At 37.3% G+C, this 24125-nt stretch overlaps 1 protein-coding gene across 3 annotated transcripts in view; it reads left to right on the forward strand.

The window, feature by feature from the left end:
• The window catches only part of LOC128246448 (tyrosine-protein phosphatase non-receptor type 11-like), a 49056-nt gene extending 25652 nt beyond the window's left edge, over positions 1-23404 (forward strand). For all 3 annotated transcript variants that reach the window (XM_052964663.1, XM_052964662.1, XM_052964661.1), the window contains 14 exons: positions 6927-7121; positions 7384-7546; positions 10054-10173; positions 10759-10881; positions 11390-11486; positions 13403-13482; positions 14014-14160; positions 14390-14453; positions 14794-14885; positions 15275-15435; positions 18324-18391; positions 18794-18945; positions 19576-19715; positions 20408-23404. In XM_052964663.1, the coding sequence (XP_052820623.1) occupies positions 6927-7121; positions 7384-7546; positions 10054-10173; positions 10759-10881; positions 11390-11486; positions 13403-13482; positions 14014-14160; positions 14390-14453; positions 14794-14885; positions 15275-15435; positions 18324-18391; positions 18794-18945; positions 19576-19715; positions 20408-20462 (1657 nt within the window). In that variant the 3' untranslated portion in view covers positions 20463-23404. The remainder of the gene's footprint in view (positions 1-6926; positions 7122-7383; positions 7547-10053; positions 10174-10758; positions 10882-11389; positions 11487-13402; positions 13483-14013; positions 14161-14389; positions 14454-14793; positions 14886-15274; positions 15436-18323; positions 18392-18793; positions 18946-19575; positions 19716-20407) is intronic.
• The last annotated feature ends 721 nt before the right edge of the window (positions 23405-24125 follow it).

A 24125-nucleotide genomic window follows, 5' to 3' on the forward strand; every position in this document is an offset into this window, starting at 1 on the left:
GGTAAGGGTTGCTCTATTGAATAGATGGCAGTTTTCTGGCTTGGCCCAGTACTAGCAATAAAGGGGACTTTACACTGTCTGTAAGGTGAGGGTTGCTCTGTTGAATAGATGGCAGTTTCCTGGCTCAACCCAGTACCAGCAATAAAGGGGACTTTACACTATCTGTAAGGTGAGAGTTGTTCTATTGAATAGATGGCAGTTTCCTGGCTCAACCCAGTACTAGCAATAAAAAGGACTTTACACTGTCTGTAAGGTGAGGGTTGCTCTGTTGAATTGATGGCAGTTTCCTGGCTCGGCCCAGTACTAGCAATAAAGGGGGCTTTACATATCTGTAAGGTGAGGGTTGCTCTGTTGAATTGATGGCAATTTCCTGGCTCGACCCAGTACCAGCAATAAAGGGGACTTTACACTATCTGTAAGGTGAGGGTTGCTTTATTGAATTGATGGCAGTTTCCTGGCTCAACCCAGTACTAGCAATAAAGGGGACTTTACACTATCTGTAAGGTGAGGGTTGCTCAATTGAATAGATGGCAGTTTCCTGGCTCAACACAGTACCAGCAATAAAGGGGACTTTACACTGTCTGTAAGGTGAGGATTGCTCTATTGAATAGATGGCAGTTTTCTGGCTCAACACTGTCTGTAAGGTGAGGATTGCTCTATTGAATAGATGGCAGTTTCCTGGCTCAACCCAGTACCAGCAAGTAAGGGGGCTTTACACTATCTGTAAGGTGAGGGTTGCTCTATTGAATAGATGGCAGTTTCCTGGCTCGACCTAGTACTAGCAATAAAGGGGACTTTACACTATCTGTAAGGTGAGAGTTGCTCTATTGAATAGATGGCAGTTTCCTGGCTCAACCCAGTACTAGCAATAAAAAGGACTTTACACTGTCTGTAAGGTGAGGGTTGCTCTGTTGAATTGATGGCAGTTTCCTGGCTCAACCCAGTACCAGCAAGTAAGGGGGCTTTACACTATCTGTAAGGTGAGGGTTGCTCGACCTAGTACTAGCAATAAAGGGGACTTTATTTTATCTGTAAGGTGAGGATTGCTCTATTGAATAGATGGCAGTTTTCTGGCTCAACCCAGTACCAGCAATAAAGGGGACTTTACACTGTCTGTAAGGTGAGGATTGCTCTATTGAATAGATGGCAGTTTTCTGGCTCAACCCAGTACCAGCAATAAAGGGGACTTGACACTGTCTGTAAGGTGAGGATTGCTCTATTGAATAGATGGCAGTTTCCTGGCTCGACCCAGTACCAGCAATAAAGGAGACTTAACACTGTCTGTAAGGTGAGGATTGCTCTATTGAATTGATGGCAGTATTCTGGCTCAGTCCAGTACTAGCAATAAAGGGGACTTTACACTATCTGTAGGGTAAGGGTTGCTCTGTTGAATTGATGGCAGTTTTCTGGCTTGGCCCAGTACTAGCAATTGAGGGGACTTTACTCTATCTGTAAGGTGAGGGTTGCTCTATTGAATAGATGGCAGTTTCCTGGCTCGACCCAGTACCAGCAATAAAGGTGACTTTACACTATCTGTAAGGTGAGAGTTGCTCTATTGAATAGATGGCAGTTTCCTGGCTCAGCCAAGTACCAGCAATAAAGGGGACTTTACACTATCTGTAAGGTGAGAGTTGCTCTATTGAATAGATGGCAGTTTCCTGGCTCAACCCAGTACCAGCAATAAAGGGGACTTTACACTATCTGTAAGGTGAGAGTTGCTCTATTGAATAGATGGCAGTTTCCTGGCTCAACCCAGTACCAGCAATAAAGGGGACTTTACACTATCTGTAAGGTGAGAGTTGCTCTGTTGAATAGATGGCAGTTTCCTGGCTCAGCCAAGTACTAGCAATAAAGGGGACTTTACACTATCTGTAAGGTGAGGGTTGCTCTATTGAATAGATGGCAGTTTCCTGGCTCAACCCAGTACTAGCAATAAAAAGGACTTTACACTGTCTGTAAGGTGAGGGTTGCTCTGTTGAATAGATGGCAGTTTCCTGGCTCAACCCAGTACCAGCAATAAAGGGGACTTTACACTATCTATAAGGTGAGAGTTGCTCTATTGAATTGATGGCAGTTTCCTGGCTCAGCCCAGTACTAGCAATAAACAGGACTTTACACTGTCTGTAAGGTGAGGGTTGCTCTGTTGAATTGATGGCAGTTTCCTGGCTCGGCCCAGTACTAGCAATAAAGGGGGCTTTACATATCTGTAAGGTGAGGGTTGCTCTGTTGAATTGATGGCAATTTCCTGGCTCGACCCAGTACCAGCAATAAAGGGGACTTTACACTATCTGTAAGGTGAGGGTTGCTTTATTGAATTGATGGCAGTTTCCTGGCTCAACCCAGTACTAGCAATAAAGGGGACTTTACACTATCTGTAAGGTGAGGGTTGCTCAATTGAATAGATGGCAGTTTCCTGGCTCAACCCAGTACCAGCAATAAAGGGGACTTTACACTGTCTGTAAGGTGAGGATTGCTCTATTGAATAGATGGCAGTTTTCTGGCTCAACACTGTCTGTAAGGTGAGGATTGCTCTATTGAATAGATGGCAGTTTCCTGGCTCGACCCAGTACCAGCAATAAAGGGGACTTTACACAATCTGTAATGTGAGGGTTGCTCTATTGAATTGATGGCACTTTCCTGGCTCGGCCCAGTACTAGCAATAAAGGGGACTTTACACAATCTGTAAGGTGAGGGTTGCTCTGTTGATTGGTTGGCAGTTTCCTGGCTCGGCCCAGTACCAGCAATAAAGGGTGCTTTACACTGTCTGTAAGGTGAGGATTGCTCTATTGAATTAATGGCAGTTTCCTGGCTCGACCAAGTACTAGCAATAAAGGGGACTTTACACTGTCTGTAAGGTGAGGGTTGCTTTATTGAATTGATGGCAGTTTCCTGGCTCAACCCAGTACTAGCAATAAAGGGGACTTTACACTGTCTGTTAGGTGAGGGTTGCTTTATTGAATAGATGGCAGCTTCCTGGCTCGACCCAGTACCAGCAATAAAGGGGATTTTACACTATCTGTAAGGTGAGGGTTGCTCTATTGAATAGATGGCAGTTTCTTAGCTCGACCCAGTACCAGCAATAAAGGGGACTTTACACTATCTGTAAGGTGAGGATTGCTCTATTGAATTGATGGCAGTTTCCTGGCTCAACCCAGTACTAACAATAAAGGGGGCTTTACACTTTCTGTAGGGTGAGGGTTGCTCTATTGAATAGATGGCAGTTTCCTGGCTAAACCCAGTACCAGCAATAAAGGGGACTTTACACAATCTGTAAGGTGAGGATTGCTCTGTTGAATTGATGGCAGTTTCCTGGCTCAACCCAGTACTAGCAATAAAGGGGACTTCACACTATCTGTAATGTGAGGGTTGCTCTATTGAATAGATGGCAGTTTCCTGGCTCAACCCAGTACTAGCAATAAAGGGGACTTTACTCTATCTGTAATGTGAGGGTTGCTCTATTGAATAGATGGCAGTTTTCTGGCTCGGCCCAGTACTAGCAGTAAAGGGGACTTTACACTATCTGTAAGGTGAGTATTGCTCTGTTGAATTGATGGCAATTTCCTGGCTCAACCCAGTACTAGGAATAAAGGGGACTTTACACTATCTGTAAGGTGAGGGTTGCTCTATTGAATAGATGGCAGTTTCCTTGCTCGGCCCAGTACTAGCAATAAAGGGGTCTTTGCACTATCTTTAAGGTGAGGATTGCTCTGTTGAATAGATGGCAGTTTCCTGGCTCAACCCAGTACTAGCAATAAAGGGGACTTTACACTATCTGTAAGGTGAGGGTTGCTCTATTGAATAGATGGCAGTTTCCTGGCTCGGCCCAGTAATAGCAATAAAGGGGACTTTACACTGTAAGGTGAGGGTTGCTCTGTTGAATTGATGGCAATTTCCTGGCTCAACCCAGTACTAGCAATAAAGGGAACTTTACACTATCAGTAAGGTGAGGGTTGCTCTGTTGAATTGATGGCAATTTCCTGGCTCAACCCAGTACTAGCAATAAAGGGGACTTTACCCTGTCTGTAAGGTGAGGGTTGCTCTATTGAATAGATGGCAGTTTCCTGGCTCAACCCAGTACTAGCAATAAAGGGGACTTTACACTATCTGTAAGGTGAGGGTTGCTCTATTGAATAGATGGCAGTTTCCTGGCTCGACCCAGTATCAGCAATAAAGGGGACTTTACACTAACTGTAAGGTGAGGGTTGCTCTATTGAATTGATGGCAGTTTCCTGGCTCGGCCCAGTACTAGCAATAAAGGGGACTTTACACTATCTGTAAGGTGAGGGTTGCTCTATTGAATAGATGGCAGTTTCCTGGCTCGACCCAGTACTAGCAATAAAAGGGGCTTTACACTATATGTAAGGTGAGGGTTGCTCTGTTGAATTGATGGCAGTTTCCTGGCTCAACCCAGTACTAGCAATAAAGGGGGCTTTACACTATCTGTAAGGTGAGGGTTGCTCTATTGAATTGATGGCAGTTTCCTGGCTTAACCCAGTACTAGCAATAAAAGGGGCTTTACACTATCTGTAAGGTGAGGGTTGCTATATTGAATTGATGGCAGTTTCCTGACTCAACCCAGTACTAGCAATAAAGTGGGCTTTACACTATCTGTAAGGTGAGGGTTGCTCTATTGAATAGATGGCAGTTTCCTGGCTTGGCCCAGTACCAGCAATAAAGGGGACTTTACACTATCTGTAAGGTGAGGGTTGCTCTGTTGAATTGATGGCAGTTTCCTAGCTCGGCCCAGTACTAGCAATAAAGGGGGCTTTACACTGTCTGTAAGGTGAGGGTTGCTCTGTTGAATTGATGGCAGTTTCCTGGCTCGATCCAGTACCAGCAATAAAGGGGACTTTACACAATCTGTAAGGTGAGGGTTGCTCTATTGAATTGATGGCAGTTTCCTGGCTCAACCCAGTACTAGCAATAAAGGGGACTTTACCCTGTCTGTAAGGTGAGGATGCATTGACTTTATCTACAGATTCTCACCACGTAAAATGAATTGATTTGTGGACATTTTAATGTAAGAGTAAGGTACAGGAACTTGAATCAGGACTTGAATGACTCTTGCTTGGCCTAGCACTTTTTATCACTGTACTTATAAAGAATTATTACAATAGTAGGCATAGAAATTGGACTTTTTGATGAACAAGCCCCAAGCTTGGCATAAATGTTTTGAACAAGCCCTGCTATTTAAAATTCAGAATTGTAGTAAGCCTGGATGACATTTTACTAGTGCAGGGCTTGCGGGCTTGTGTTAATTTTGACTACTGCAATGGTTGTAATGTAGTATAGTGTTAGTGGCAAGGTTAGTGGCATATAATTGGGCAGACACAGGCTTGGTACATTTCTTTTTAATTCTTGAGAATAAAACATGACATCTCTAAAGACAAAGTAATATGTAACGTGTCAAATTTGCATATTTATCTTGATTATTTGAAGAATAAGGAGAGCTATCCTACTCACTCTGGCATTGGCTTCGGTGTCGGCATTGGCCAAACTATCTTACATACTAAATTAATGACGTTAGATAACAATTATTTGAATATAATGCAAATAATAGGCCTTTATTATTTGACTTAGAAATTCTGGTTAAGGTTTTGCGTGCAAGCACACATAGGTTAATATCTCAGCAACTACTTGAGGTATTGCATTGAGCCTTGATTCAATGGTACTCAACCATCCAACCTACTAAACTTTCCAAGTAAGATAACTCTAGTTTGCATTTAATGCCAATAATTGCCCTTTATTATTCAACTTTGAAATTCTGGCTAAGGTTTTGCGTGTAAGCACACATTGGTAAATATCTCAGCAACTACTTGAGGTATTGCATTGAGACCTTATACAATGGTAGTCAACCATCCAACCTAATTTATCATAAGTAAGATAACTCTAGTTTGCATTTAATGCAAAATAATTGCCCTTTATTATTCGACTTAGAAATTCTGGTTAAGGTTTTGCATGTAACCACATTCAAGTCAAATTCTCAGCAAATGTATCATGTATTGCATTGAAAAGTTAGATATGTATTCCCAACTATCTAATCTACTTAACTAATTAAGTAAGATAACACTTTTTGAATATAATGCAAAATCTTGGCCTTTATTATTTGACTTAGAAATTCTGGTTAAGGTTTTGCATGTAAGCAACATAGGTTAATATCTCAGCAACTACTGGATATATTGCATTGAGACTTTATACAATGGTACTCAACCATCCAATCTGCTTAAATAACCAAGTAAGATAACTCTATTTTGCATTAAATTCAAATAATGGCCCCTTTTTTATTCAACATAGAAATTCTGCTTAAGGTTTTGCATGTAACCACTTTTAAGTCAATACCTCAGCGAATGCATCATGTATTGAATTGAAACTTTACACACAGGCTCCCATCTATTTAACCTTCCTATTTACTCGAGTTAGATAACTCTATCTTTCAAAATATATAATTTTTGCCCCTTTATTATGCGACTTAGAAATTCTGGTTAAGGTCTTGCATGTTAGCACACATAGGATAATATCTCAGCAACTATTTGATGTATTGCGTTGAGACTTTATACAATGGTATTCAACCACCCAACTTAATTGAATAACTGTATTTTGCAAATAATGGCCCTTTATTATTAGACTAAGAAATTCTCGTTAAAATTTTGCATGTAACCACATTTATGTTAATATCTCAGCACACCATGTATTGCATTGTAATTTAATCTAACAGTGATCCATGCATGTTTCGCCAAAACTTTTCAATCCTTACACTGAAAAGCGGCGGAATAGTCAAGCGCGCTGTCTCTGTGACAGCTCTTGTTAACTGTTAAAATGTATTAATATGAGTGCTTAGGACTGTTGAAACGTCTTCTTAAATATCTTTATTGAGTTCCAACAATCTTGCACTGAACCCGAGATAATAGTTTCCTCAAATATTTCAGACGCAGTGGTGAGGTTACACACATCAAGATACAGAACACGGGGGACTTCTATGACCTGTATGGCGGGGAGAAGTTTGCCACGCTCGCGGAACTTGTGCAGTTCTATATGGAGAACATGGGGCAACTGAAGGAGAGGAACGGCGATGTTATTGAACTCAAATATCCCGTGAATTCTGAGGACCCTACCACAGAAAGGTGTTTATAGTGTAATCACTGGAATCTAATAAAAATGTATAAATGATAATATGTATCAAACTATACATAGAATGATAGATGAGGTTTGTGAGAAATGAGTTACTGGGTAGTCTTGCCAACATTATCAATTATTCTCATTATAATTTCTCTAATTTTGACCTATGTTTATTATTTATCTAAAATGCTGGGAAAAAGGTTTATTTTCCCTACTGTTCTTAAAAAGAAATTGTATCACACGTAGTGTATACATTTTCCATTGCAGATGGTTCCATGGGCACATATCTGGAAAGGAGGCGGAGAAACAGTTAATGGACAATGGGAAATACGGGAGTTATCTGGTGCGGGAGTCACAGAGCAAGCCCGGAGATTTTGTCCTCTCAGTCAAGTGTGAAGATAAGGTCACTCATGTTAAAATACGCAGAAATGTGAGTTTAACATCAGTTTAAATCTATGTTTAATGTTATCAATGTATCTCAAGCTCTCATTCTTACACTTAAAATCCTTGGCATCAGAAAATATTCAACATGCCCTGCTATATGAAATGGTCCAGAAAGCATTGTACAACGGTGATGCTTGCGGGCTTGGGCTTATCTCAAGCACTTTCTGTTTAAAAGGAAAAAATAATACATATAAACTATGTTTTTTATTGATGCTAGCAAGAAATATGTTCATGGCATTCTACTGTGGCAGATATTATTATTTATTTCATATGCTTATCAATTTCAGTTTATAGAATTACTTTTATTATGTTTGTTATAAACAACTGGGACACTTCTCACTGTAACTGGGGCACTCTTATCAATGAGGGTACGTCAAAATATTGAGAGATCAGGAAGTTCAGTTTTATACTAAGCAAGTGGCGGAAATCAAATAAAGATTTTGAATTGTAAATTAAAAATAAACCCAGTCTGACATGAACAGTATTTGTTACAAAATATATCTCATTATGACAAGAAGATATGAAATATTGCATGTGTGAAACATTGGTGGGTAAGATGGCCCCATGACTTCAAGTGACCTTGATAACCTGCACAGCGCGTCTGTATGCTTCTTATTGTTGTAAAAAAAAAATTTGAAACAAGTACTGCAGTCAAGTTGATGATGTCAGCCCAACACGGAAGTAATTCCATCTATCTGTATATGAAGTTACACCCTTATTGGGCTAAGCCCTCGGATATTTGCAGTATCACACTGGTGCATGGTGCATTTGTTTTCAGGAAGTTATACGATCATTTGAAAACAATCAAAGCAAATATATTATGTCCACTTAAAGATTTACATAAACCTTTTTGGATCCAAAGTAAACAGATGTACATGTTTAGGTGTATATGTTGGTGATAAGGACCGTGCTGCAATTTGTTAAGCTTAATCATAGCTTCCTATTTCAACAGCACACCAGGAAGATTTATTAAAGTTTAGTCACTTCTTAATGTACTTTAAATGTAAGAACTAGTTCCCATGTGAAACCTTTAATTTCATGCTTTTTGTGGGCTTATTCATGTGCAAAAATTTGCATTAGCATTTTTATTTAAATTTTTAGCCTATTAAATAATGAAATATTCTGGTATTAGTATACTAAAGGCAATTTAAGATACAAGGTTCACAAATATGTTACTTTGATATGCCTGGGGACCCTCATAGTATTTTGGAATCATTTAAAAAGGTTTTGTATGAAGAAAAATAAACAAGTATTTTGTTTACAGAATATATAATAGCAAAAAAGTTTTGTTAGCTAAAGATTCCAAACTAGGCCATTTTATATCTTAACAAATATAACAAAACATATTTTAAGGCCTTAAAGATTGCAAAATACATAATTTACATCTGATTTCTGTAGAAATAAAGAGCAATATTCAAACTGTATAATTTAATGTATACTGTACCGTAGGTAATTTATTTTAGACATAGTAATCAGCCAGTAAATACCTTTCAAATTATACTAGTACATAAGGCTTCAACAGACATCAACATTTATTATTTAAGATTAATGGAGCTACCAGCTTATTTAATTAAGACTAAATATATTTTACAACGATTGTTAAGAAAGTTGTATTAACTTATACTAAGTCACTCTCATTGACACAATGTTACGCAAGAGTGTGGTCTTGTGTTGTGGGGGAACCTAGACAAAACCCACTAGACTGGCATGGTGACCACTATCCAAACCCACTTGCACCCAGGCTTGGAATCGAACCCAAGTCACCTTGGAAACTTGTGCTATAACCAGATAACCTCGCTAACCTTACAACCTACAAGCTAGCTTATTTGTGGGTCAGATTCCTTAAATGGACTCTCTCATGATGTGATGAGCTGGTCATTAGCACTTGAACTTTTTATATCATGTCAACAAAATGATTGTAATACTCAGTAATGGTAACTCTTCATCTTGAGGTTAAAATGAAATATATTTTGTTTAAAGATATTTAAACATGTCAATAAAATACTTCATTTTGGTGATGATTGATTTTAGATTCTAATTATGGTAACAAAATTCTGTTCAAACAAGTATTTATGATTTGCTGTTGTTGTTTTTTTAACAACATGAAGTCTGTGAGCGAGCACCTTTAAGCCACATTTACCATGCCAAACTCATAATAAAGGGCCGATTGTTCGGAACTTATTTAACAACATGATTAACAACATGGATGTTAACATCTTAATTTGAAATATTTGATGGTGTGCTCATAGATATAAATAAACCATGTACAGCTGAAACAGTTGTCGCAAATCTGGTCAGAAATTCTGCAGATCACAAGTTTCTCCATTACGTTTCTGGAACAATAAAGATTAAAAAGTTAACAACGATGTTGTTAACTACGTTGTTAACTTAAACAGAGTTTTGAACAATTGCCAAATATCTGTATTCAAGTTTCTGGTTGATGGCTTTTCACAATGTGCCTTTACAGTAGAATGTGTTGTCTGTCTGTTCCAGCACAACGGCAAGTTTGATGTTGGGGGTGGGGAACAGTTGAACACCCTGTCGGAGCTGGTGGAACACTACAAGAAGAACCCCATGGTCGAGACATCAGGCACGGTCGTCCACCTCAGACATGTATGTATAGTCAGGGTCAGAGTTGTCCAGTTATCTTTTTCAATATAGGTAGTTTATCATAGTCGTAGGTTGAAATTACCTTAGGGTAATATTTGTGCGTTTTTGTTACACATTTGTGTGAATTAAACTTTGAACAGTATTATAAGTAAACACAAAGTTGAATTATAAAAGAAATAAACTTTTTGACATTTGTGATCTTTCTAGGTACAGATTTAATTAGAGTGATTACACTTATGTTCTAGACTTGCCACTCTATTACCTGCGGGTAATTATGGAAGCAACAGGAGGGGTCTTATGAGTTCTGGGGCTGTATTCCTTACTTAAGATTAAGGATCTAACTTAAGATTAAGAATCTCAGTTTTTTTAATCAACCGTAAAAATAACTGATCAATAGACTGAATTGAATCACTGAGGCATATCTAAGGATAAGACTAAGAATAATATTGAATTATGCCTCTGACCAAAACTCTGGGCTTAAACTTAAGAGTAAAACCAAAGAATTGAGTTTGGCTTCCTAAATTTACAATGTAAAAGTGTTGATATTACACAAAATGACCATTTTCAAAGCTGTTGATTTTTTTCCAGCCATACAACGCAACTAGAATAGCAGCTCGTAGTATTGACAATCGTGTGAACCAGCTGGCCCGGGACACATCACACAAAGACGAGGGTGCTAAGGGAAAAGGAGGATTCTGGGATGAGTTTGAGGTGTGTTAAAATTATTTTATTTTGTAAAATGTGCAAATATAAGATTAGAAATGAACGGACAGTTGTTTAATGAGCTTGCCCATGACACATCCGAATCTCAAAGGAAAGATGAGGTCATTTGTTGATGAATTTAAGATGATAAATATCTATGGTTGTCAAATTTTCAGAAACATTAACTTTAGTGATATTCTAGTCAAGATAAGGTTTTAATAATTTCCAACTGAATGAAATGCTTTGAGGTTTGTAAGCTGTTAGCTATGACAATGATTTTGATTACTGTAAATGTGTGAGATTTTGCATAGCTATAAAAAACAGTAAAGGATAATGTTCACGTGGAGAGGGTTTTCTAGTTTTATCACACAAAAAATAAAATTGGTAGATGACAACCTTTGTTTGCTTGCTATTTTAGCATCTAGGAGTGTGACATTTTTTCTGTTGAAAAAGAAAATCTTCTGAATTGCCAATAAAGTAATGCTTGTTTGTAACTTTTTCTTGCCTGTTATTTCAGCATCTGCAGCAACAGGAAGTGAGACATTTGTTCAGTCGGAAGGAGGGAGGCCGACCTGAAAACAAAGCTAAAAATAGATACAAAAACATCTTGCCATGTGAGTTCAAAGTTATTTATGCTGTCCATTGAGTTAACTAAATGAGGGATTTTATCACAGTTTTGGGGTTTAGGTCAATTTGAAATTCGCGAGATCAATGGTGAGTTATTAATATTTTGCTAGGTTTTAAATTTGTGTCTTAATTGATTGAAAAATGATTGATATCAAATTGGCATGAAACTCTACAATTTGCAGTTGATAAGGAAAATAAGTGTGTTATCAGCATTAATAATTTGATTGAAAAGCACAAGGTGTTGACATTTTGAAAAGATTAGGAACTATTTAATGGCCAAGGGTGTTTCAAGGAATTTAAATGCATCATCTGACTGTCTGCGCCCTACAAAAGATGTGTGTAATACATCATGTATAAATGATATCTCCATCCAATGATTTAACCACACTTCAAATTAGCAATGAGCTTCAATGCTTTATTCAATTATTGTTATTATCCCCCGCCGAATCGAAGATTTCGGGAGGGGGATATTGTTTTGGCGTTGTCCGTCCGTCATTCCGTCCGTCCGTCCGGTACCATATCTTGGTAGGCATTGATCAGAAAATGATCAAACTTGGTCAGAATGTTCCCCTTGATCATATCTCGACCACTTTTAAAAGTGGGTCACATGGGATCAAAAACTAGGTCAGTAGGTCAAATCTTAGAAAAATCTTTGGAACATACTAGAGGCATTATACAAGGTCAAATATTCATGAAACTTAATCAGAATGTTTTCCCGGATGACATTTTGGTCGGAAATAAAACTGGGTCACATATGGTCAAAAATTAGGTCACTAGGTCAAATCTTAGAAAAATCTTGTCTGGAATCATATCATGGTTATGATTGGTCAAGTTATGTTCAAAATTGGTCATGATGTTAACCTTGATGAAATATGATTAAAAAAGTGGGTCACATGGGGTCAAAAACTAGGTCAGAAGGTCAAATCTTAGAAAAATCTTTGGAACATACTAGAGGCATTATACATGGTCAAATATTCATAAAACTTAATTAGAATGTTTTCCTTGATGAAATCTTGGACTTATTTTAAACTGGTTCACATATGATCGAAAATAAGGTCACAAGGTCAAATCTTAGAAATGTTTGGAAATTATTGTTCGGATTATGTTCAAACTTGGTCATTATGTACCCCTTGATGAAATATGAACTGCTTGTAAAAGTGGGGCATATGCGGTCAAAAATTAGGTCACTGGGTCAAATTTTAGAAAAATCTTTGAAACACATTCGAGGCAATATGTATGGTCTTATATTCATGAAACTTGATCAGAATGTTTTCCTTGATGAACTCCGAAAGCTATTTTATGGTGGTGTTTGGTCTGATTAAGTTCAAAAATGGCCAGAATGTTCTCTTAGGTTAAATTTCGACTGCTTTTTAAAATTGGGTCATATGGGTCAAAAACTAGGTCACTAGCTCATATCTTACAGAAATCTTGGGAACACTCTAGAGGCAATACATCTGCTCTAATTTCCATGAAACTTAATCAGAATGCCTCGATGAAATCTTGGAATAGTTTGAAACTAGTAGGTCATGTGGGGTCAAAAATGAGGTCACTGAGTGAAATCTTAAAAAAAACTTGTGGACACTCTAGAGGCTATATTATTTGCATATATCTGGACCAATCTTCATGAAACTTGATCTGGAGCTGGGTAACATGGAGTCATAAACTAGGTTTCTTAAACAATTCTAAATGTTATTACATTATATACAATATTTATTTTTTATTTCAAACAGTTGCAATCAAACTCAAACTCATATATATATATTTCATCAACAATTGATTTCCATTCCTTGACTAAGCCCAATCAGGCGAGGGATATCAATTCAATGAATTTGCTTGTTTTTATTATTATTATTATTAGTATTAGTATTAAGTATTTTTATTATTATTATTGTTATTATTTCAGTTGACCACACAAGAGTATGTCTGAGAGATGGGGACCCTGATGTTCTGGGCTCTGACTACATCAATGCCAACCTAATCACAGTGAGTGTAACTTCCCACCATTTTATGAGTTGAGTTAACTCCAGTGGGGCTGTTGCTTATAATTTCAGTTATTATCTAAGGGCAGGCTCAATGTGGAAATTGCAGTCACTTATAACTCATGTGTATATGTATGTTGCCCATTTGGCGAGTGCTCCGATAAGATTGTTAGTCATTTTTTGAGCATAGTGCACAAACAGAATGTGTATAGCACTGTCACACAGGACCCCCATTTAACGACGGCCCCCTCCTGGAAGACAATAAGTATTTTAAGTGGTGCGGCGGGAATCGAACCTGCGACCCCTGGATTAACAGTCAAGTGCGTAACCACTGGACCTGGGATCCGCCAATATTACTCACGTCTCATTTAAATACCTTTAAGATGTGACGGGGCAGGGTCAAGCCATAAAGCAACCAATTGACTCATGTAGAAATTATCACCTTAAAACACAAGCAGACAGTGTTACTTATCTTAACAAAGTATGTTTTTATTTTGACCTTGAAGTTTAAACATGAATTCCACCATATTTGTAGGCTGAAGATGATAACATAGAACCTAAGAAGCACTACATTGCCACCCAGGGATGTCTGACAGCAACTGTGGTCGACATGTGGCGTATGGTCTGGCAAGAGAAGTGTCGTGTCATCGTCATGACAACAAAAGAGGTTGAGAGGGGAAAGGTGGGTTACCAAGTCTTGTCAGTTTCCTACGCAGTGATCTCCCCTTGATGAGCAGAGCTCTGCCACCATGTACACAATTGAATTGATTTCAGCTTTAAATAATTTATTCTAACTCACTGCCATATAATTTTGTTAAATATTCATTAAAAAAATCACCTCTACATTTCTTTTGGTTGAAGCTAATTATGATTTACATTCTGTTGATGGATTGATTGTTTTTCATTCACAGATAAAATGTGTTCGGTATTGGCCTGATAAAGTCGAGAAAGAAAAGAAAATGGCTGTCTTTCAAGGTATAAATCAAAATGAAATAAGTTGTTTTTCAATAGTTAACTACCAGTGTAGTTTATTGAAGAATATTTTTCTGTTATTTAAAAAAATAGTTGATATATTGTCATAGCCTTGTCAGCTCTGCTCTGCAAAAATATAACCCTTAGCCATATCTTAAAAACTGTGTAAGAGAATTGTTAAGATCACAGTATATATACTTAAAAGATATCATGAAATAATTACTTGCTGTTGCCCACATGTACATTTGTCCCTCAGAACGCACACAAGCACTGGTTTCTACATAAGAAACAGACAAGCTGAAATAAGACTGTGTAACTATTAGATTGATGGATCTTGTTTCAGGCACAATAACTGTGAAATACATTGCCGAGGAGGAAGATAAGAATTACCATACCCGGGAGTTTGAGATACTCAAAGAATCGAATGAGGGAAAGGTGGGTTGGTAACTAAGGTGTTTGAAAGTGATATCATTTCTGCCAATTAGATTTAGATGTTATTTCAGCATAATCACTCATAATATGACTGGATAATTACTTCAACCATTTTGTTCTGACAGTGAAATTAAAATGTTTGTATATGAAACATTCCACTAAATGCAGCTTGAATATTTGCTAACAATGTGATTAAAAACAGACTTATACTGTAGCCGAGAGCTGTTTAAAGCTAACAAATGTTATTGGCTATCACTGTTGTCACATGACAGGCTTAATCTGTAGCTGATTGGACTGATAATTATATACAGTCCTTTCAAATGTATTGTTGTAAATCACTTTCTCAATTGTCCGTTCTATACACTTATATTATGTTCATATCTTATTCCCAGGTTGAGGGTCCCCGTAAAGTGTTTCAGTACCATTTCCACACGTGGCCGGACTATGGCGTACCCAGCGATCCTAGCATTGTATTAGACTTTCTCAATGTTGTCAACTCCAAACAGGACCAGATAAGAGGATCAACTGCAGGGCCTATTGTTGTCCATTGCAGGTGAGGCTTACCAAATAGTCAAATAAGACAACAGTTTAGCTAACAATCAAATTATTGTAATATACCCGGTATGGACTGGCCAAAGCACTTCGATTCTCAAGAATATCGAGCCAAGCAGGATTGCTGAATGTGTATGTTCAACTTACCAAGACGACGTGTCGTGTGCTAGACCCGTATCCCTACCTCTAAGGTCAAGGTCACACTTAGTGTTTATTCACAATGGAGTGCTGCATACAAGCACATAGAGTATAGGTTGTCGTGTCCAGGTTGTAACTTCCTTGAATGGACAGATTTTAAAATAACTTGCCACATGTGTTCCACATACCAAGACGACGTGTCGCGTGCAAGACCCGTGTCCATATACCTCAAAGGTCAAGGTCACACTAAGTGTTTATTCACAATGGAGTGCTGCATATAAGGACATAGAGCATAGGTTGTCTGGACTGTAACTTTCCCTTGTATGGACAGATTTTTAAATAACTTGCCACATGTGTTCCACATACCAAGACAACGTGTCGCGTGCAAGACCCGTGTCCCTATCTCTAAGGTCAAGGTCACACTTAGTGTTTATTATCCCCCGCCTATGAAAAAGGGAGGGGGGATATTGAAATGGCGTTGTCCTTCCGTCCGTCTGTCCGTCTTTCCTTCCGTCCGTCCTTCCTTCCGTCTGTCCGTCCGTCACCTGCGTTTTCTCAGTAACTAGCCGGTATAATTTCATGAAACTTAAAATAAATATGAACCACTATACTGGAATGATGCCCGTCCAAAAAAAAATTTGATTGGTCAATTTTCCTTGGAGTTATTGCCCTTGAGTTTTTGAAAAATGCACATTCACAGCCATTTCTCAGTCACTAGCTGGCAGAATTTCATGAAACTTATAATAAATATGAATTACTGTACTGGGATGATGCCTGTTCATTTTTTTTTTGATTGGTCAATTGTGCTTGGAGTTATTGCCCTTGATTTTTTGAAAAACTCATTTACAGCCATTTCTCAGTAACTAGTTGGTAGAAATTCTTGAAACTTGAAATAAATATGAACCAACATACTGCGATGATGCCTGTTTATTTATATTTTGGATTGTGTAATTTCTATATGAGTTATTTGCCCTTGATTTATTAAAAGATCCATGTTTGCAGCCTTTTCTATGCAACTAGCTGGTAGAATTTCATGACACTTGGAATAAATAAGAACCAACATACTGTGATGATGCCTGTCTATTTTTCTTTTGGATTGGTCAATTTTCCTTAGAGTTATTGCCCTTGATTTATTAAAAATTCATTGTTTGCAGCCGTTTCTCAGTAAAACCAATGTGCTTATCTTATTCTTTCTGAGATTTTTTTTATCCTTCAAGCACAAACAAGCCATCAAGCACAAACAAGCCATCGTTGGCGGGGGATATCTTTTCACTGAAAATGCTTGTTCACAATGGAGTGCTGCATATAAGGATATAGAGCATAGGTTGTCGTGTCCGGGCTGTAACTTTCTCTTGTATGGACATATTTTGAAATAACTTGCCACATGTGTTCCACATACCAAGATGACGTGTAGCGTGTAAGACCTGTGTCCCTACCTCTAAGGTCAAGGTCACACTTAGTGTTTATTCACAATGGAGTGCTGCATATAAGGACATAGATTATAGGTTGTCGTGTCCGGGCTGTAACTTTCCCTTGTATTGACAGATTTTAAAATAACTTGCCACATGTGTACCACATACCAAGACGACGTGTCGCATGCAAGACCCATGTTCGTATCTCTAAGGTCAAGGTCACACTTAGTGTTTATTCACAATGGAGTGCTGCATATAAGGACATAGATTATAGGTTGTTGTGTCCAGGCTGTAACTTTCCCTTGTATTGACAGATTTTAAAATAACTTGCCACATGTGTTTGACATACCAAGACCATGTGGCGCCTTCAAGACCCATGTCCGTATCTCTAATTTCAAGGTCACACTTAGTGTTTATTCACAATAGAATGCTGAATATAAGGTCATAAGAGTATAGGTTGTTGTGTCCAGGCTGTAACTTTTTCTTGTATGGACAGATTTTAAAATAACTTGCCACATGTGTTCGACATACCAAGATGACGTGTCGCCTTCAAGACCCATGTCCCTACCTCTAAGGTGAAAGATACACTTAGTGTTTATTCACAATGGAATGCTGAATATAAGGTCATAAGAGTGTAGGTTGTCAAATATGGGTGGTATTTTTTTATGTTCAGAGGCAATTTAAAATAACTTGCCATATGTATTTGACACGTAAACGCAAGATTAATTTTTCATGTACTGACCTTGTTCATAGGTCAATGTCACATTTGGGGGCATTCGTCAAATACTGTGACAGCTCTTGTTCTTTGATACATTAAAGAAAGTCTTGTTTACCTCGAATTTTATATGAACATATAGCAAAAGAATACCTGTCCTTTCAATTCGGTTCGAGGCAATGAGGATATAGAGCCAAGCACTATTGAGCCAACGAGTTTTGACTGTCAGTGTCATAATTTTACAAAGAAAAGGAAGGCTTAGTGTAAATGGGACTTTATTACTCTTTAAGAAATATATTATACCACTGGGGATCATATGACATTATAAGGACTGTCCAGTCAGCCCCAAGAAGATGTATATGGACTGAGGCATTTTTTAAATACTTTTAAAGCCATTTGGCTACAGCAGTCATCAAAATAATTTTGGACAGGTCCGAACCAGCTTTTGCTGAGCCCTAACACATAAAATGTCTGCCATAGCTCAGATTACAGAAACTATCCAATATACTCCTTACTGCTTTGAATCAAGGATATAAGATTATACAATGCTTAAGAATGTGTTGATAGCAAATTGAGGACATAGATGCATGCAGTTCATAAACAAAATTTGTTGATGTTTTTCAGTGCGGGTATTGGCCGAACTGGAACGTTTTGTGTGATAGACATGCTGTTGAATCAGATCAAACAATACGGTAAGTAAAACTACAACAGTCACATATAATAAGGCTTGTATGGGCACTGTTTCAATAAAGGATCGGAGTTGTAACTTCAAAAATCTTAAATCTTTAGAAATGTTGCTGTTGGCAACAAAGTTTGTTTTTTCTCATCATTTCCTGAACTGCATTTACAACTTTTATACTGGGTAATAAATATCAAATTATCATTAATATTGGAATAGCTTATATACCATCTAAGATTTCACTTTATGACAAAGATATGTATGGCATTCTCAAGGCCTCTCAGTGGACACCACCTCGTGTTTCCATCCCAGAGAACAGACTTGAAGTGATTCATATCAGATTACAGCTGTCCTCACAGTTAAGCTGAAGTCAGTAGGTGTAAACTAAATCTGTGACTGTATATGACTTCCACAGGTATGGATTGTGAGATTGACATCCAGAAGACGATACAGATGGTGCGCTCCCAGAGGTCGGGAATGGTTCAAACCGAGGCCCAGTACAAGTTTGTTTACTACGCCATACATCACTACATAGAGACAGAGAAGAAACGAGCCGAGGCCGAGCAGGTATGTATGATAAATCTCTGGGGTTGGTAAAATAGGGTAAAGCCTTATTTATGAAAGTTGTGGTTTTGGTGCAACGGTTATAATTATAGTTTATTTTAAGCCCTTTTCAATTTTGTATGCAAGTTATGAACTTGTGTGTATGTATACAATATAATCCCTTTAAGTTTGTAACACAAAGTGTAAGCGGTCCGCAAGCTCAGTAGTTAGAGCACTGTAGAGCTCCCTGTAAGCAGGTCCCAGGCTCGAGCACATTATCTCACCCTGTGACAAATGGTGTCCAACTTTGGGCGTGTCTGAATACTCGATATCCTATTAGTTTTTGTGTTGAGAACATGTTTACCGTGTTTTCTGTCCTGGCAGGGGAGTATGACACAGTGCTGTTACCTATACAGGTGTTGAGACGGTGTGCAAGCAAGCAGGAAGCTGAGTTGGTAAAGAACCCACCCAGTTAGCAGGAGGTCCTGGGTTTGAGCCTGAGTCTGGCTCTACACTTTTTCTCACCATGTGACATTTGAAAACTGCTTTGTTGTAGCTTATTTCTGTATTTGAAAGTGTTACAGTTAGCAGCAGCCACCGTTTCTCTTTCAGATTTCGTGTTATCAAGTCTGTATTTTCACTTTTTTTCCACAGCAAAGCCAGGTCGCAGGACGGGAGTACACAAACATCAAGTACGCAGCAGGAGAGCGTAACTCTCTGACACGTGGGCTCCACCCGACCACACATCCAGTCCCTAATGACCAACACAAACGACCACACAAGGACCTGCCGAGGTAAACTGTCTAGTGGCCAATCATCATTCTTAAATGGAATATAAGTGGTATTTTTGTAAAACAATACCATGTGCATGACCGGATTTAACATCATTCCTGTTAAAAATATAAACCTGGGAATAGATGCCGTCACTTCCAGCATTGCATTTGGGCATTATGTATTTAAGTATTTTGTATAAAAGTGCTTGAATGAAGATTTTTATTGAAAAACCTGACTTTTTATCCACTTCCTCATCAGCTAATTACTATAAAAAAGTCACAAATACTGTAGTCAGTTGTCCGGTTAGCCCAGTGGTTAGAGCACTTGTTTCTCACCGAGGCTTCCCAGGTTTGATTTCAGGTCTGTGTGTAAGTGAGTTTGATTTGTGGTGTCACCAAGCTCGACAAGTTGGTTTCCCCTAGTTCTCCGGTTTCACCCAGGCCAAAAACAATACATTTGGTTCAGGTGCCAACCCTGAAGTTTTGATATTCAGTTGGTATAAAAAGGGGGGAAAAAAGCCTACCTACCCTACCTGATTTAGAAAAGGATGTAACCCTAACCAAGCTTCTTTTTTGGGGGACCCCACAACACAAGACCACTCTCTAAGCAACATCGTCTAATGAGAATGATTTAGCAGAAGTTATTATAACTTTCTTCACAATCTTTGTAAAACTGATTCTGTATAATATGCATTTTATGTATGTTATTTCAGGACACCCCATGAAGGTCAGATCTACCAGAACATCGGAGCCACGAAGAAATCCTGAGGCCCCTTCCCCCCTCCCTCGTGTCTCATATCCCCCTATCCCCCGCCACCCTATCCCCAGCCACCCCTACCCCCTGGCATGTACAGCAGTATTGTAGAAACCTCAGTCTTTCTATTTCATTTCTCAGCCCTTAGGAAGAGACACGTATTGCAGGCTTATACATGAATACAGCAATTCTGAAAAAGACTTATTTTGCAGTTACTGATTGATCTACCAATCAAACATACTCCAAGTCAGCTTCAAACATTTATAAGCATTTCAATAAAATATTCAAAACATTCAATTAGAAGTAAACATTGCTACAAAGTCAAAGATATACTGTGAGACAACTGACCAACTGTATGTCAGTAAGAAATAGAACTTGTGTTTGCGCAAACAAACATTATATAAGACTTTGGATCTATGAGTTTTACTGGGCAAATATGACATAATCTCTCTTAACGATTTTTTTAACATTTAACTGACTGAACAAGTAATGACCATTTAGTAGGGCTTAAAGATTCATTGGAGGGTACAGCACTTTGCCCTTTTATGGGAGTACACCTCTGTCCTCATGGGGACCAGCATGTGCACACTTCTGCCTTCCTAGAATTGAATGCTTTAGATAATTAAATATTTCCTTTGTTTTTATTTATACGCTAATTATATGATTATATGTACATATAAACATTATATACTAAACTACTTCAATTAAACATTTCTGATATTTTTGTCAAATTTATATTTTAATTAAATATTATATAATATTGAAGTTCTTTGCAGTGTGCCTATTCAGAATCAACCTGTTCTTTTTAAAATGGGGCAAAAAACAATGGAAAACATTGTTACTAAATTGTTTCTGTCATGTATATATGAATCTACTCCATTTATGTATTTTTAAATCAACTATATTGTTCATAGATATTCTACATTTCTTGTAGTATTGCATATTTATTCTGCCATTTTCCAAATGTATTGATGTTAATTTTTCTCTAACGTTATATTTAATACCATTCTGTTCTGATGTACAATTTTTAGAAGATTTTGTGCCATTTGTACAGTTTTTAACATAGATAATCAGGCTAAAACAAAAATGGTTCTGTTCTCGAGGATTTCTATTGATTTGGAGAAGCGCTAATTTTGTTTTGTTTTGTTTTTTTATATATTTTGTATCATTGGCTATGAACTCCCTAAATTAACTTTTTTATTAAATGATATTTATTCCAAGTTTACTTTAAACATGGTTTTCAATGTTTCTGTATTTAAGGAACATTATGTATTATTAGTGGAAATTAGTACGTACATAATATTATATGCATAAGTGCTTAACTAAAGGGATCCAACTCTTCAGTATTGTTCAGAATTATTTTTTTGGTTACCAAAATAAAAAGTTGTTTTTGGTTTGGCCCCTTTGAACTTAATTTAAACATTGCGTTATTTCAACTGTTTATTCAGGTACAGAGAAGGGCTGGAGTTCACTGTAAAGGGGAATAAGTCTGTTGTAATTAGTCAGAGATGAGTTTATGAATACTCAGAAGGTATATTTTTAAACAACATGAGGAATCATGTTTATTATATAGATGATACATCGGGAATATTATGTTAGTCGGTTAATCCTTGGAGAAGTATCACTTCTTGTTGCTTGTGTAAAGTCCATATTGCAGGAGACTGAAGGTTGAGTGCTATGTATTGTTATGCAAGCAACGAGAAGTTATACAACCCAACATATTGATCAATTAACATAATATTTCATTTATTTCATACTTTTAAAGAAATATTTAAAATGGAAATAGCAATATTTTTTTTTACAAAAGCATTTCAATTTCATGGCAAACGTCATATATCTTATTGGTATTATTGCGCATGCGCACTAGGCGACTGTGTGATACAGAATCAGGATACAACAAAGAGCTCTGACAACCATAAGTCCATTAAGCAATTTACAACTGCCAAATTTCCATGTAGTTATTCATTGGTTTTATAAGGTGTGTTATTTAGAAGTTTGCCCATGCGTGCTAGCTAGTATAGAGGCATTTCCTGCTTAACACTAAGGTTTCATTTATTTTTGGTTTCCTTTAGAAAACACAATCTTTTACTAATTATAAAAACATCTTTTGATGTAGTTACCATACTCTATACAAACATACTATTCCTAATGTGTGCATTGGCAGGGGGATTTTTGGGGGGGAGTATTTTGTCTGATTCTTTAACTTGAATGCTGAATACTGCCAACCCGCCTGAAACAAATATGCACCGTCTATCCATCAGGACATGTATGGTTAGCATGTTAAAATGTGGTAACATGATATTTCTACTAGGAAACCATTGCTATCCAGGTAATTTTACATTAAAGATAAGCCTGTCTTTAATATGTAAAATAGAGCACATTTTTATTTCAACTGTTCTTCAAAGAAAAAAAGTAACTTGTGTCAAAAACTCTAACCTTGGCTATAACTAAAAAAAATGTTTTAAGATGTTCAAATGAACCTCGGTAAACATGTTGGCATAGACAATATACACATTTAAAGCAAGGCGCATGTCTCTGGCTTTCATTACTATTTAGTTGTATCACTTTTTCTACTGAAAAAAAACAACAACAGACTAGCATCACAGTTCGCTTGTCTGCACTCTTGTTTTCAGATCAAAATAACAAGTTTCATGTATAGCTTTATATGTTTTGTAAATAGTCTATATTTTAAGATTATGCCTATTTTCCTGTTGAGTAAATTGTATATAGAATGTTATAGATCATGGTCACTAGACCATGTTGTTGATAGAGTCTTGTATAAAGCCATCTATTTTTGTAGCTTGTCATTTTACATGTTGTTAAACTATTATTACTCCTCATCAATGTATCTACAAAATGTTGTTTGTTTATTTGTTTTTTAATTATTTATATAAATTCAAGGGTGCACCTTGTTATATACATTACTTCATGGTTTAGAATAAACGAAATGACCATATCTCAAACGGTTCAAGATATTCATATTAAACTTGGTATAAAAGTTGCCAGAGACAACTCGCACATGTTTTACAAGGCCCATAACTCTGGCTCATACAATTGTTGAGTTATGTCCCTTGTTTGTGTGACAGAAAACCAAAGTGATAGTAATATCGTTCGCTCCGGGCCACTCTTGTTAAGTTGAACAATCAAGCACAAATCTTGCATATTTTTATGCTAAAGAAGTCATCTGATGTTATCAATAACCACGGTTTACAATTATGTGTATGTGTGTATGCTATTTATTGGAACACCTTTTTTCCATTGTAATTAGCGTTACAAACTGTTATTGCTATTTATGTAATTCAGGCGTAAAGTTACATTCTGATTTTTTGTACAACTGACTTTGTTGTATAGTGATCTATAAGATGATCCCTTTCCTTAGTTATGTCCATAGTGCACATATGATGCACTCCAGAGGCAAAAGTTTTGTGGTTGGTTGAAACAATTATTTATCTCTTAAATTGTGCTATTCATTTTCAATGAAATGATATGAATAGTTTGTATAGGCCATAATCAGTTGCAATACACACGTTTGATGTATAAATGTACATGAAATGAATTTTCATATTGAACAGTATGCATGTAGAAGTGAGGTTTTCCGATACTGAAGTCACAGACAATGACAAACCAGTTATGGTTTGTTTTGGTTGTGGAAACAGATGGGACAACATTTACATCTA

The sequence above is a fragment of the Mya arenaria genome, chromosome 9 (assembly GCF_026914265.1).
Source record: "Mya arenaria isolate MELC-2E11 chromosome 9, ASM2691426v1".
In the NCBI taxonomy this organism is placed as follows: domain Eukaryota; kingdom Metazoa; phylum Mollusca; class Bivalvia; order Myida; family Myidae; genus Mya; species Mya arenaria.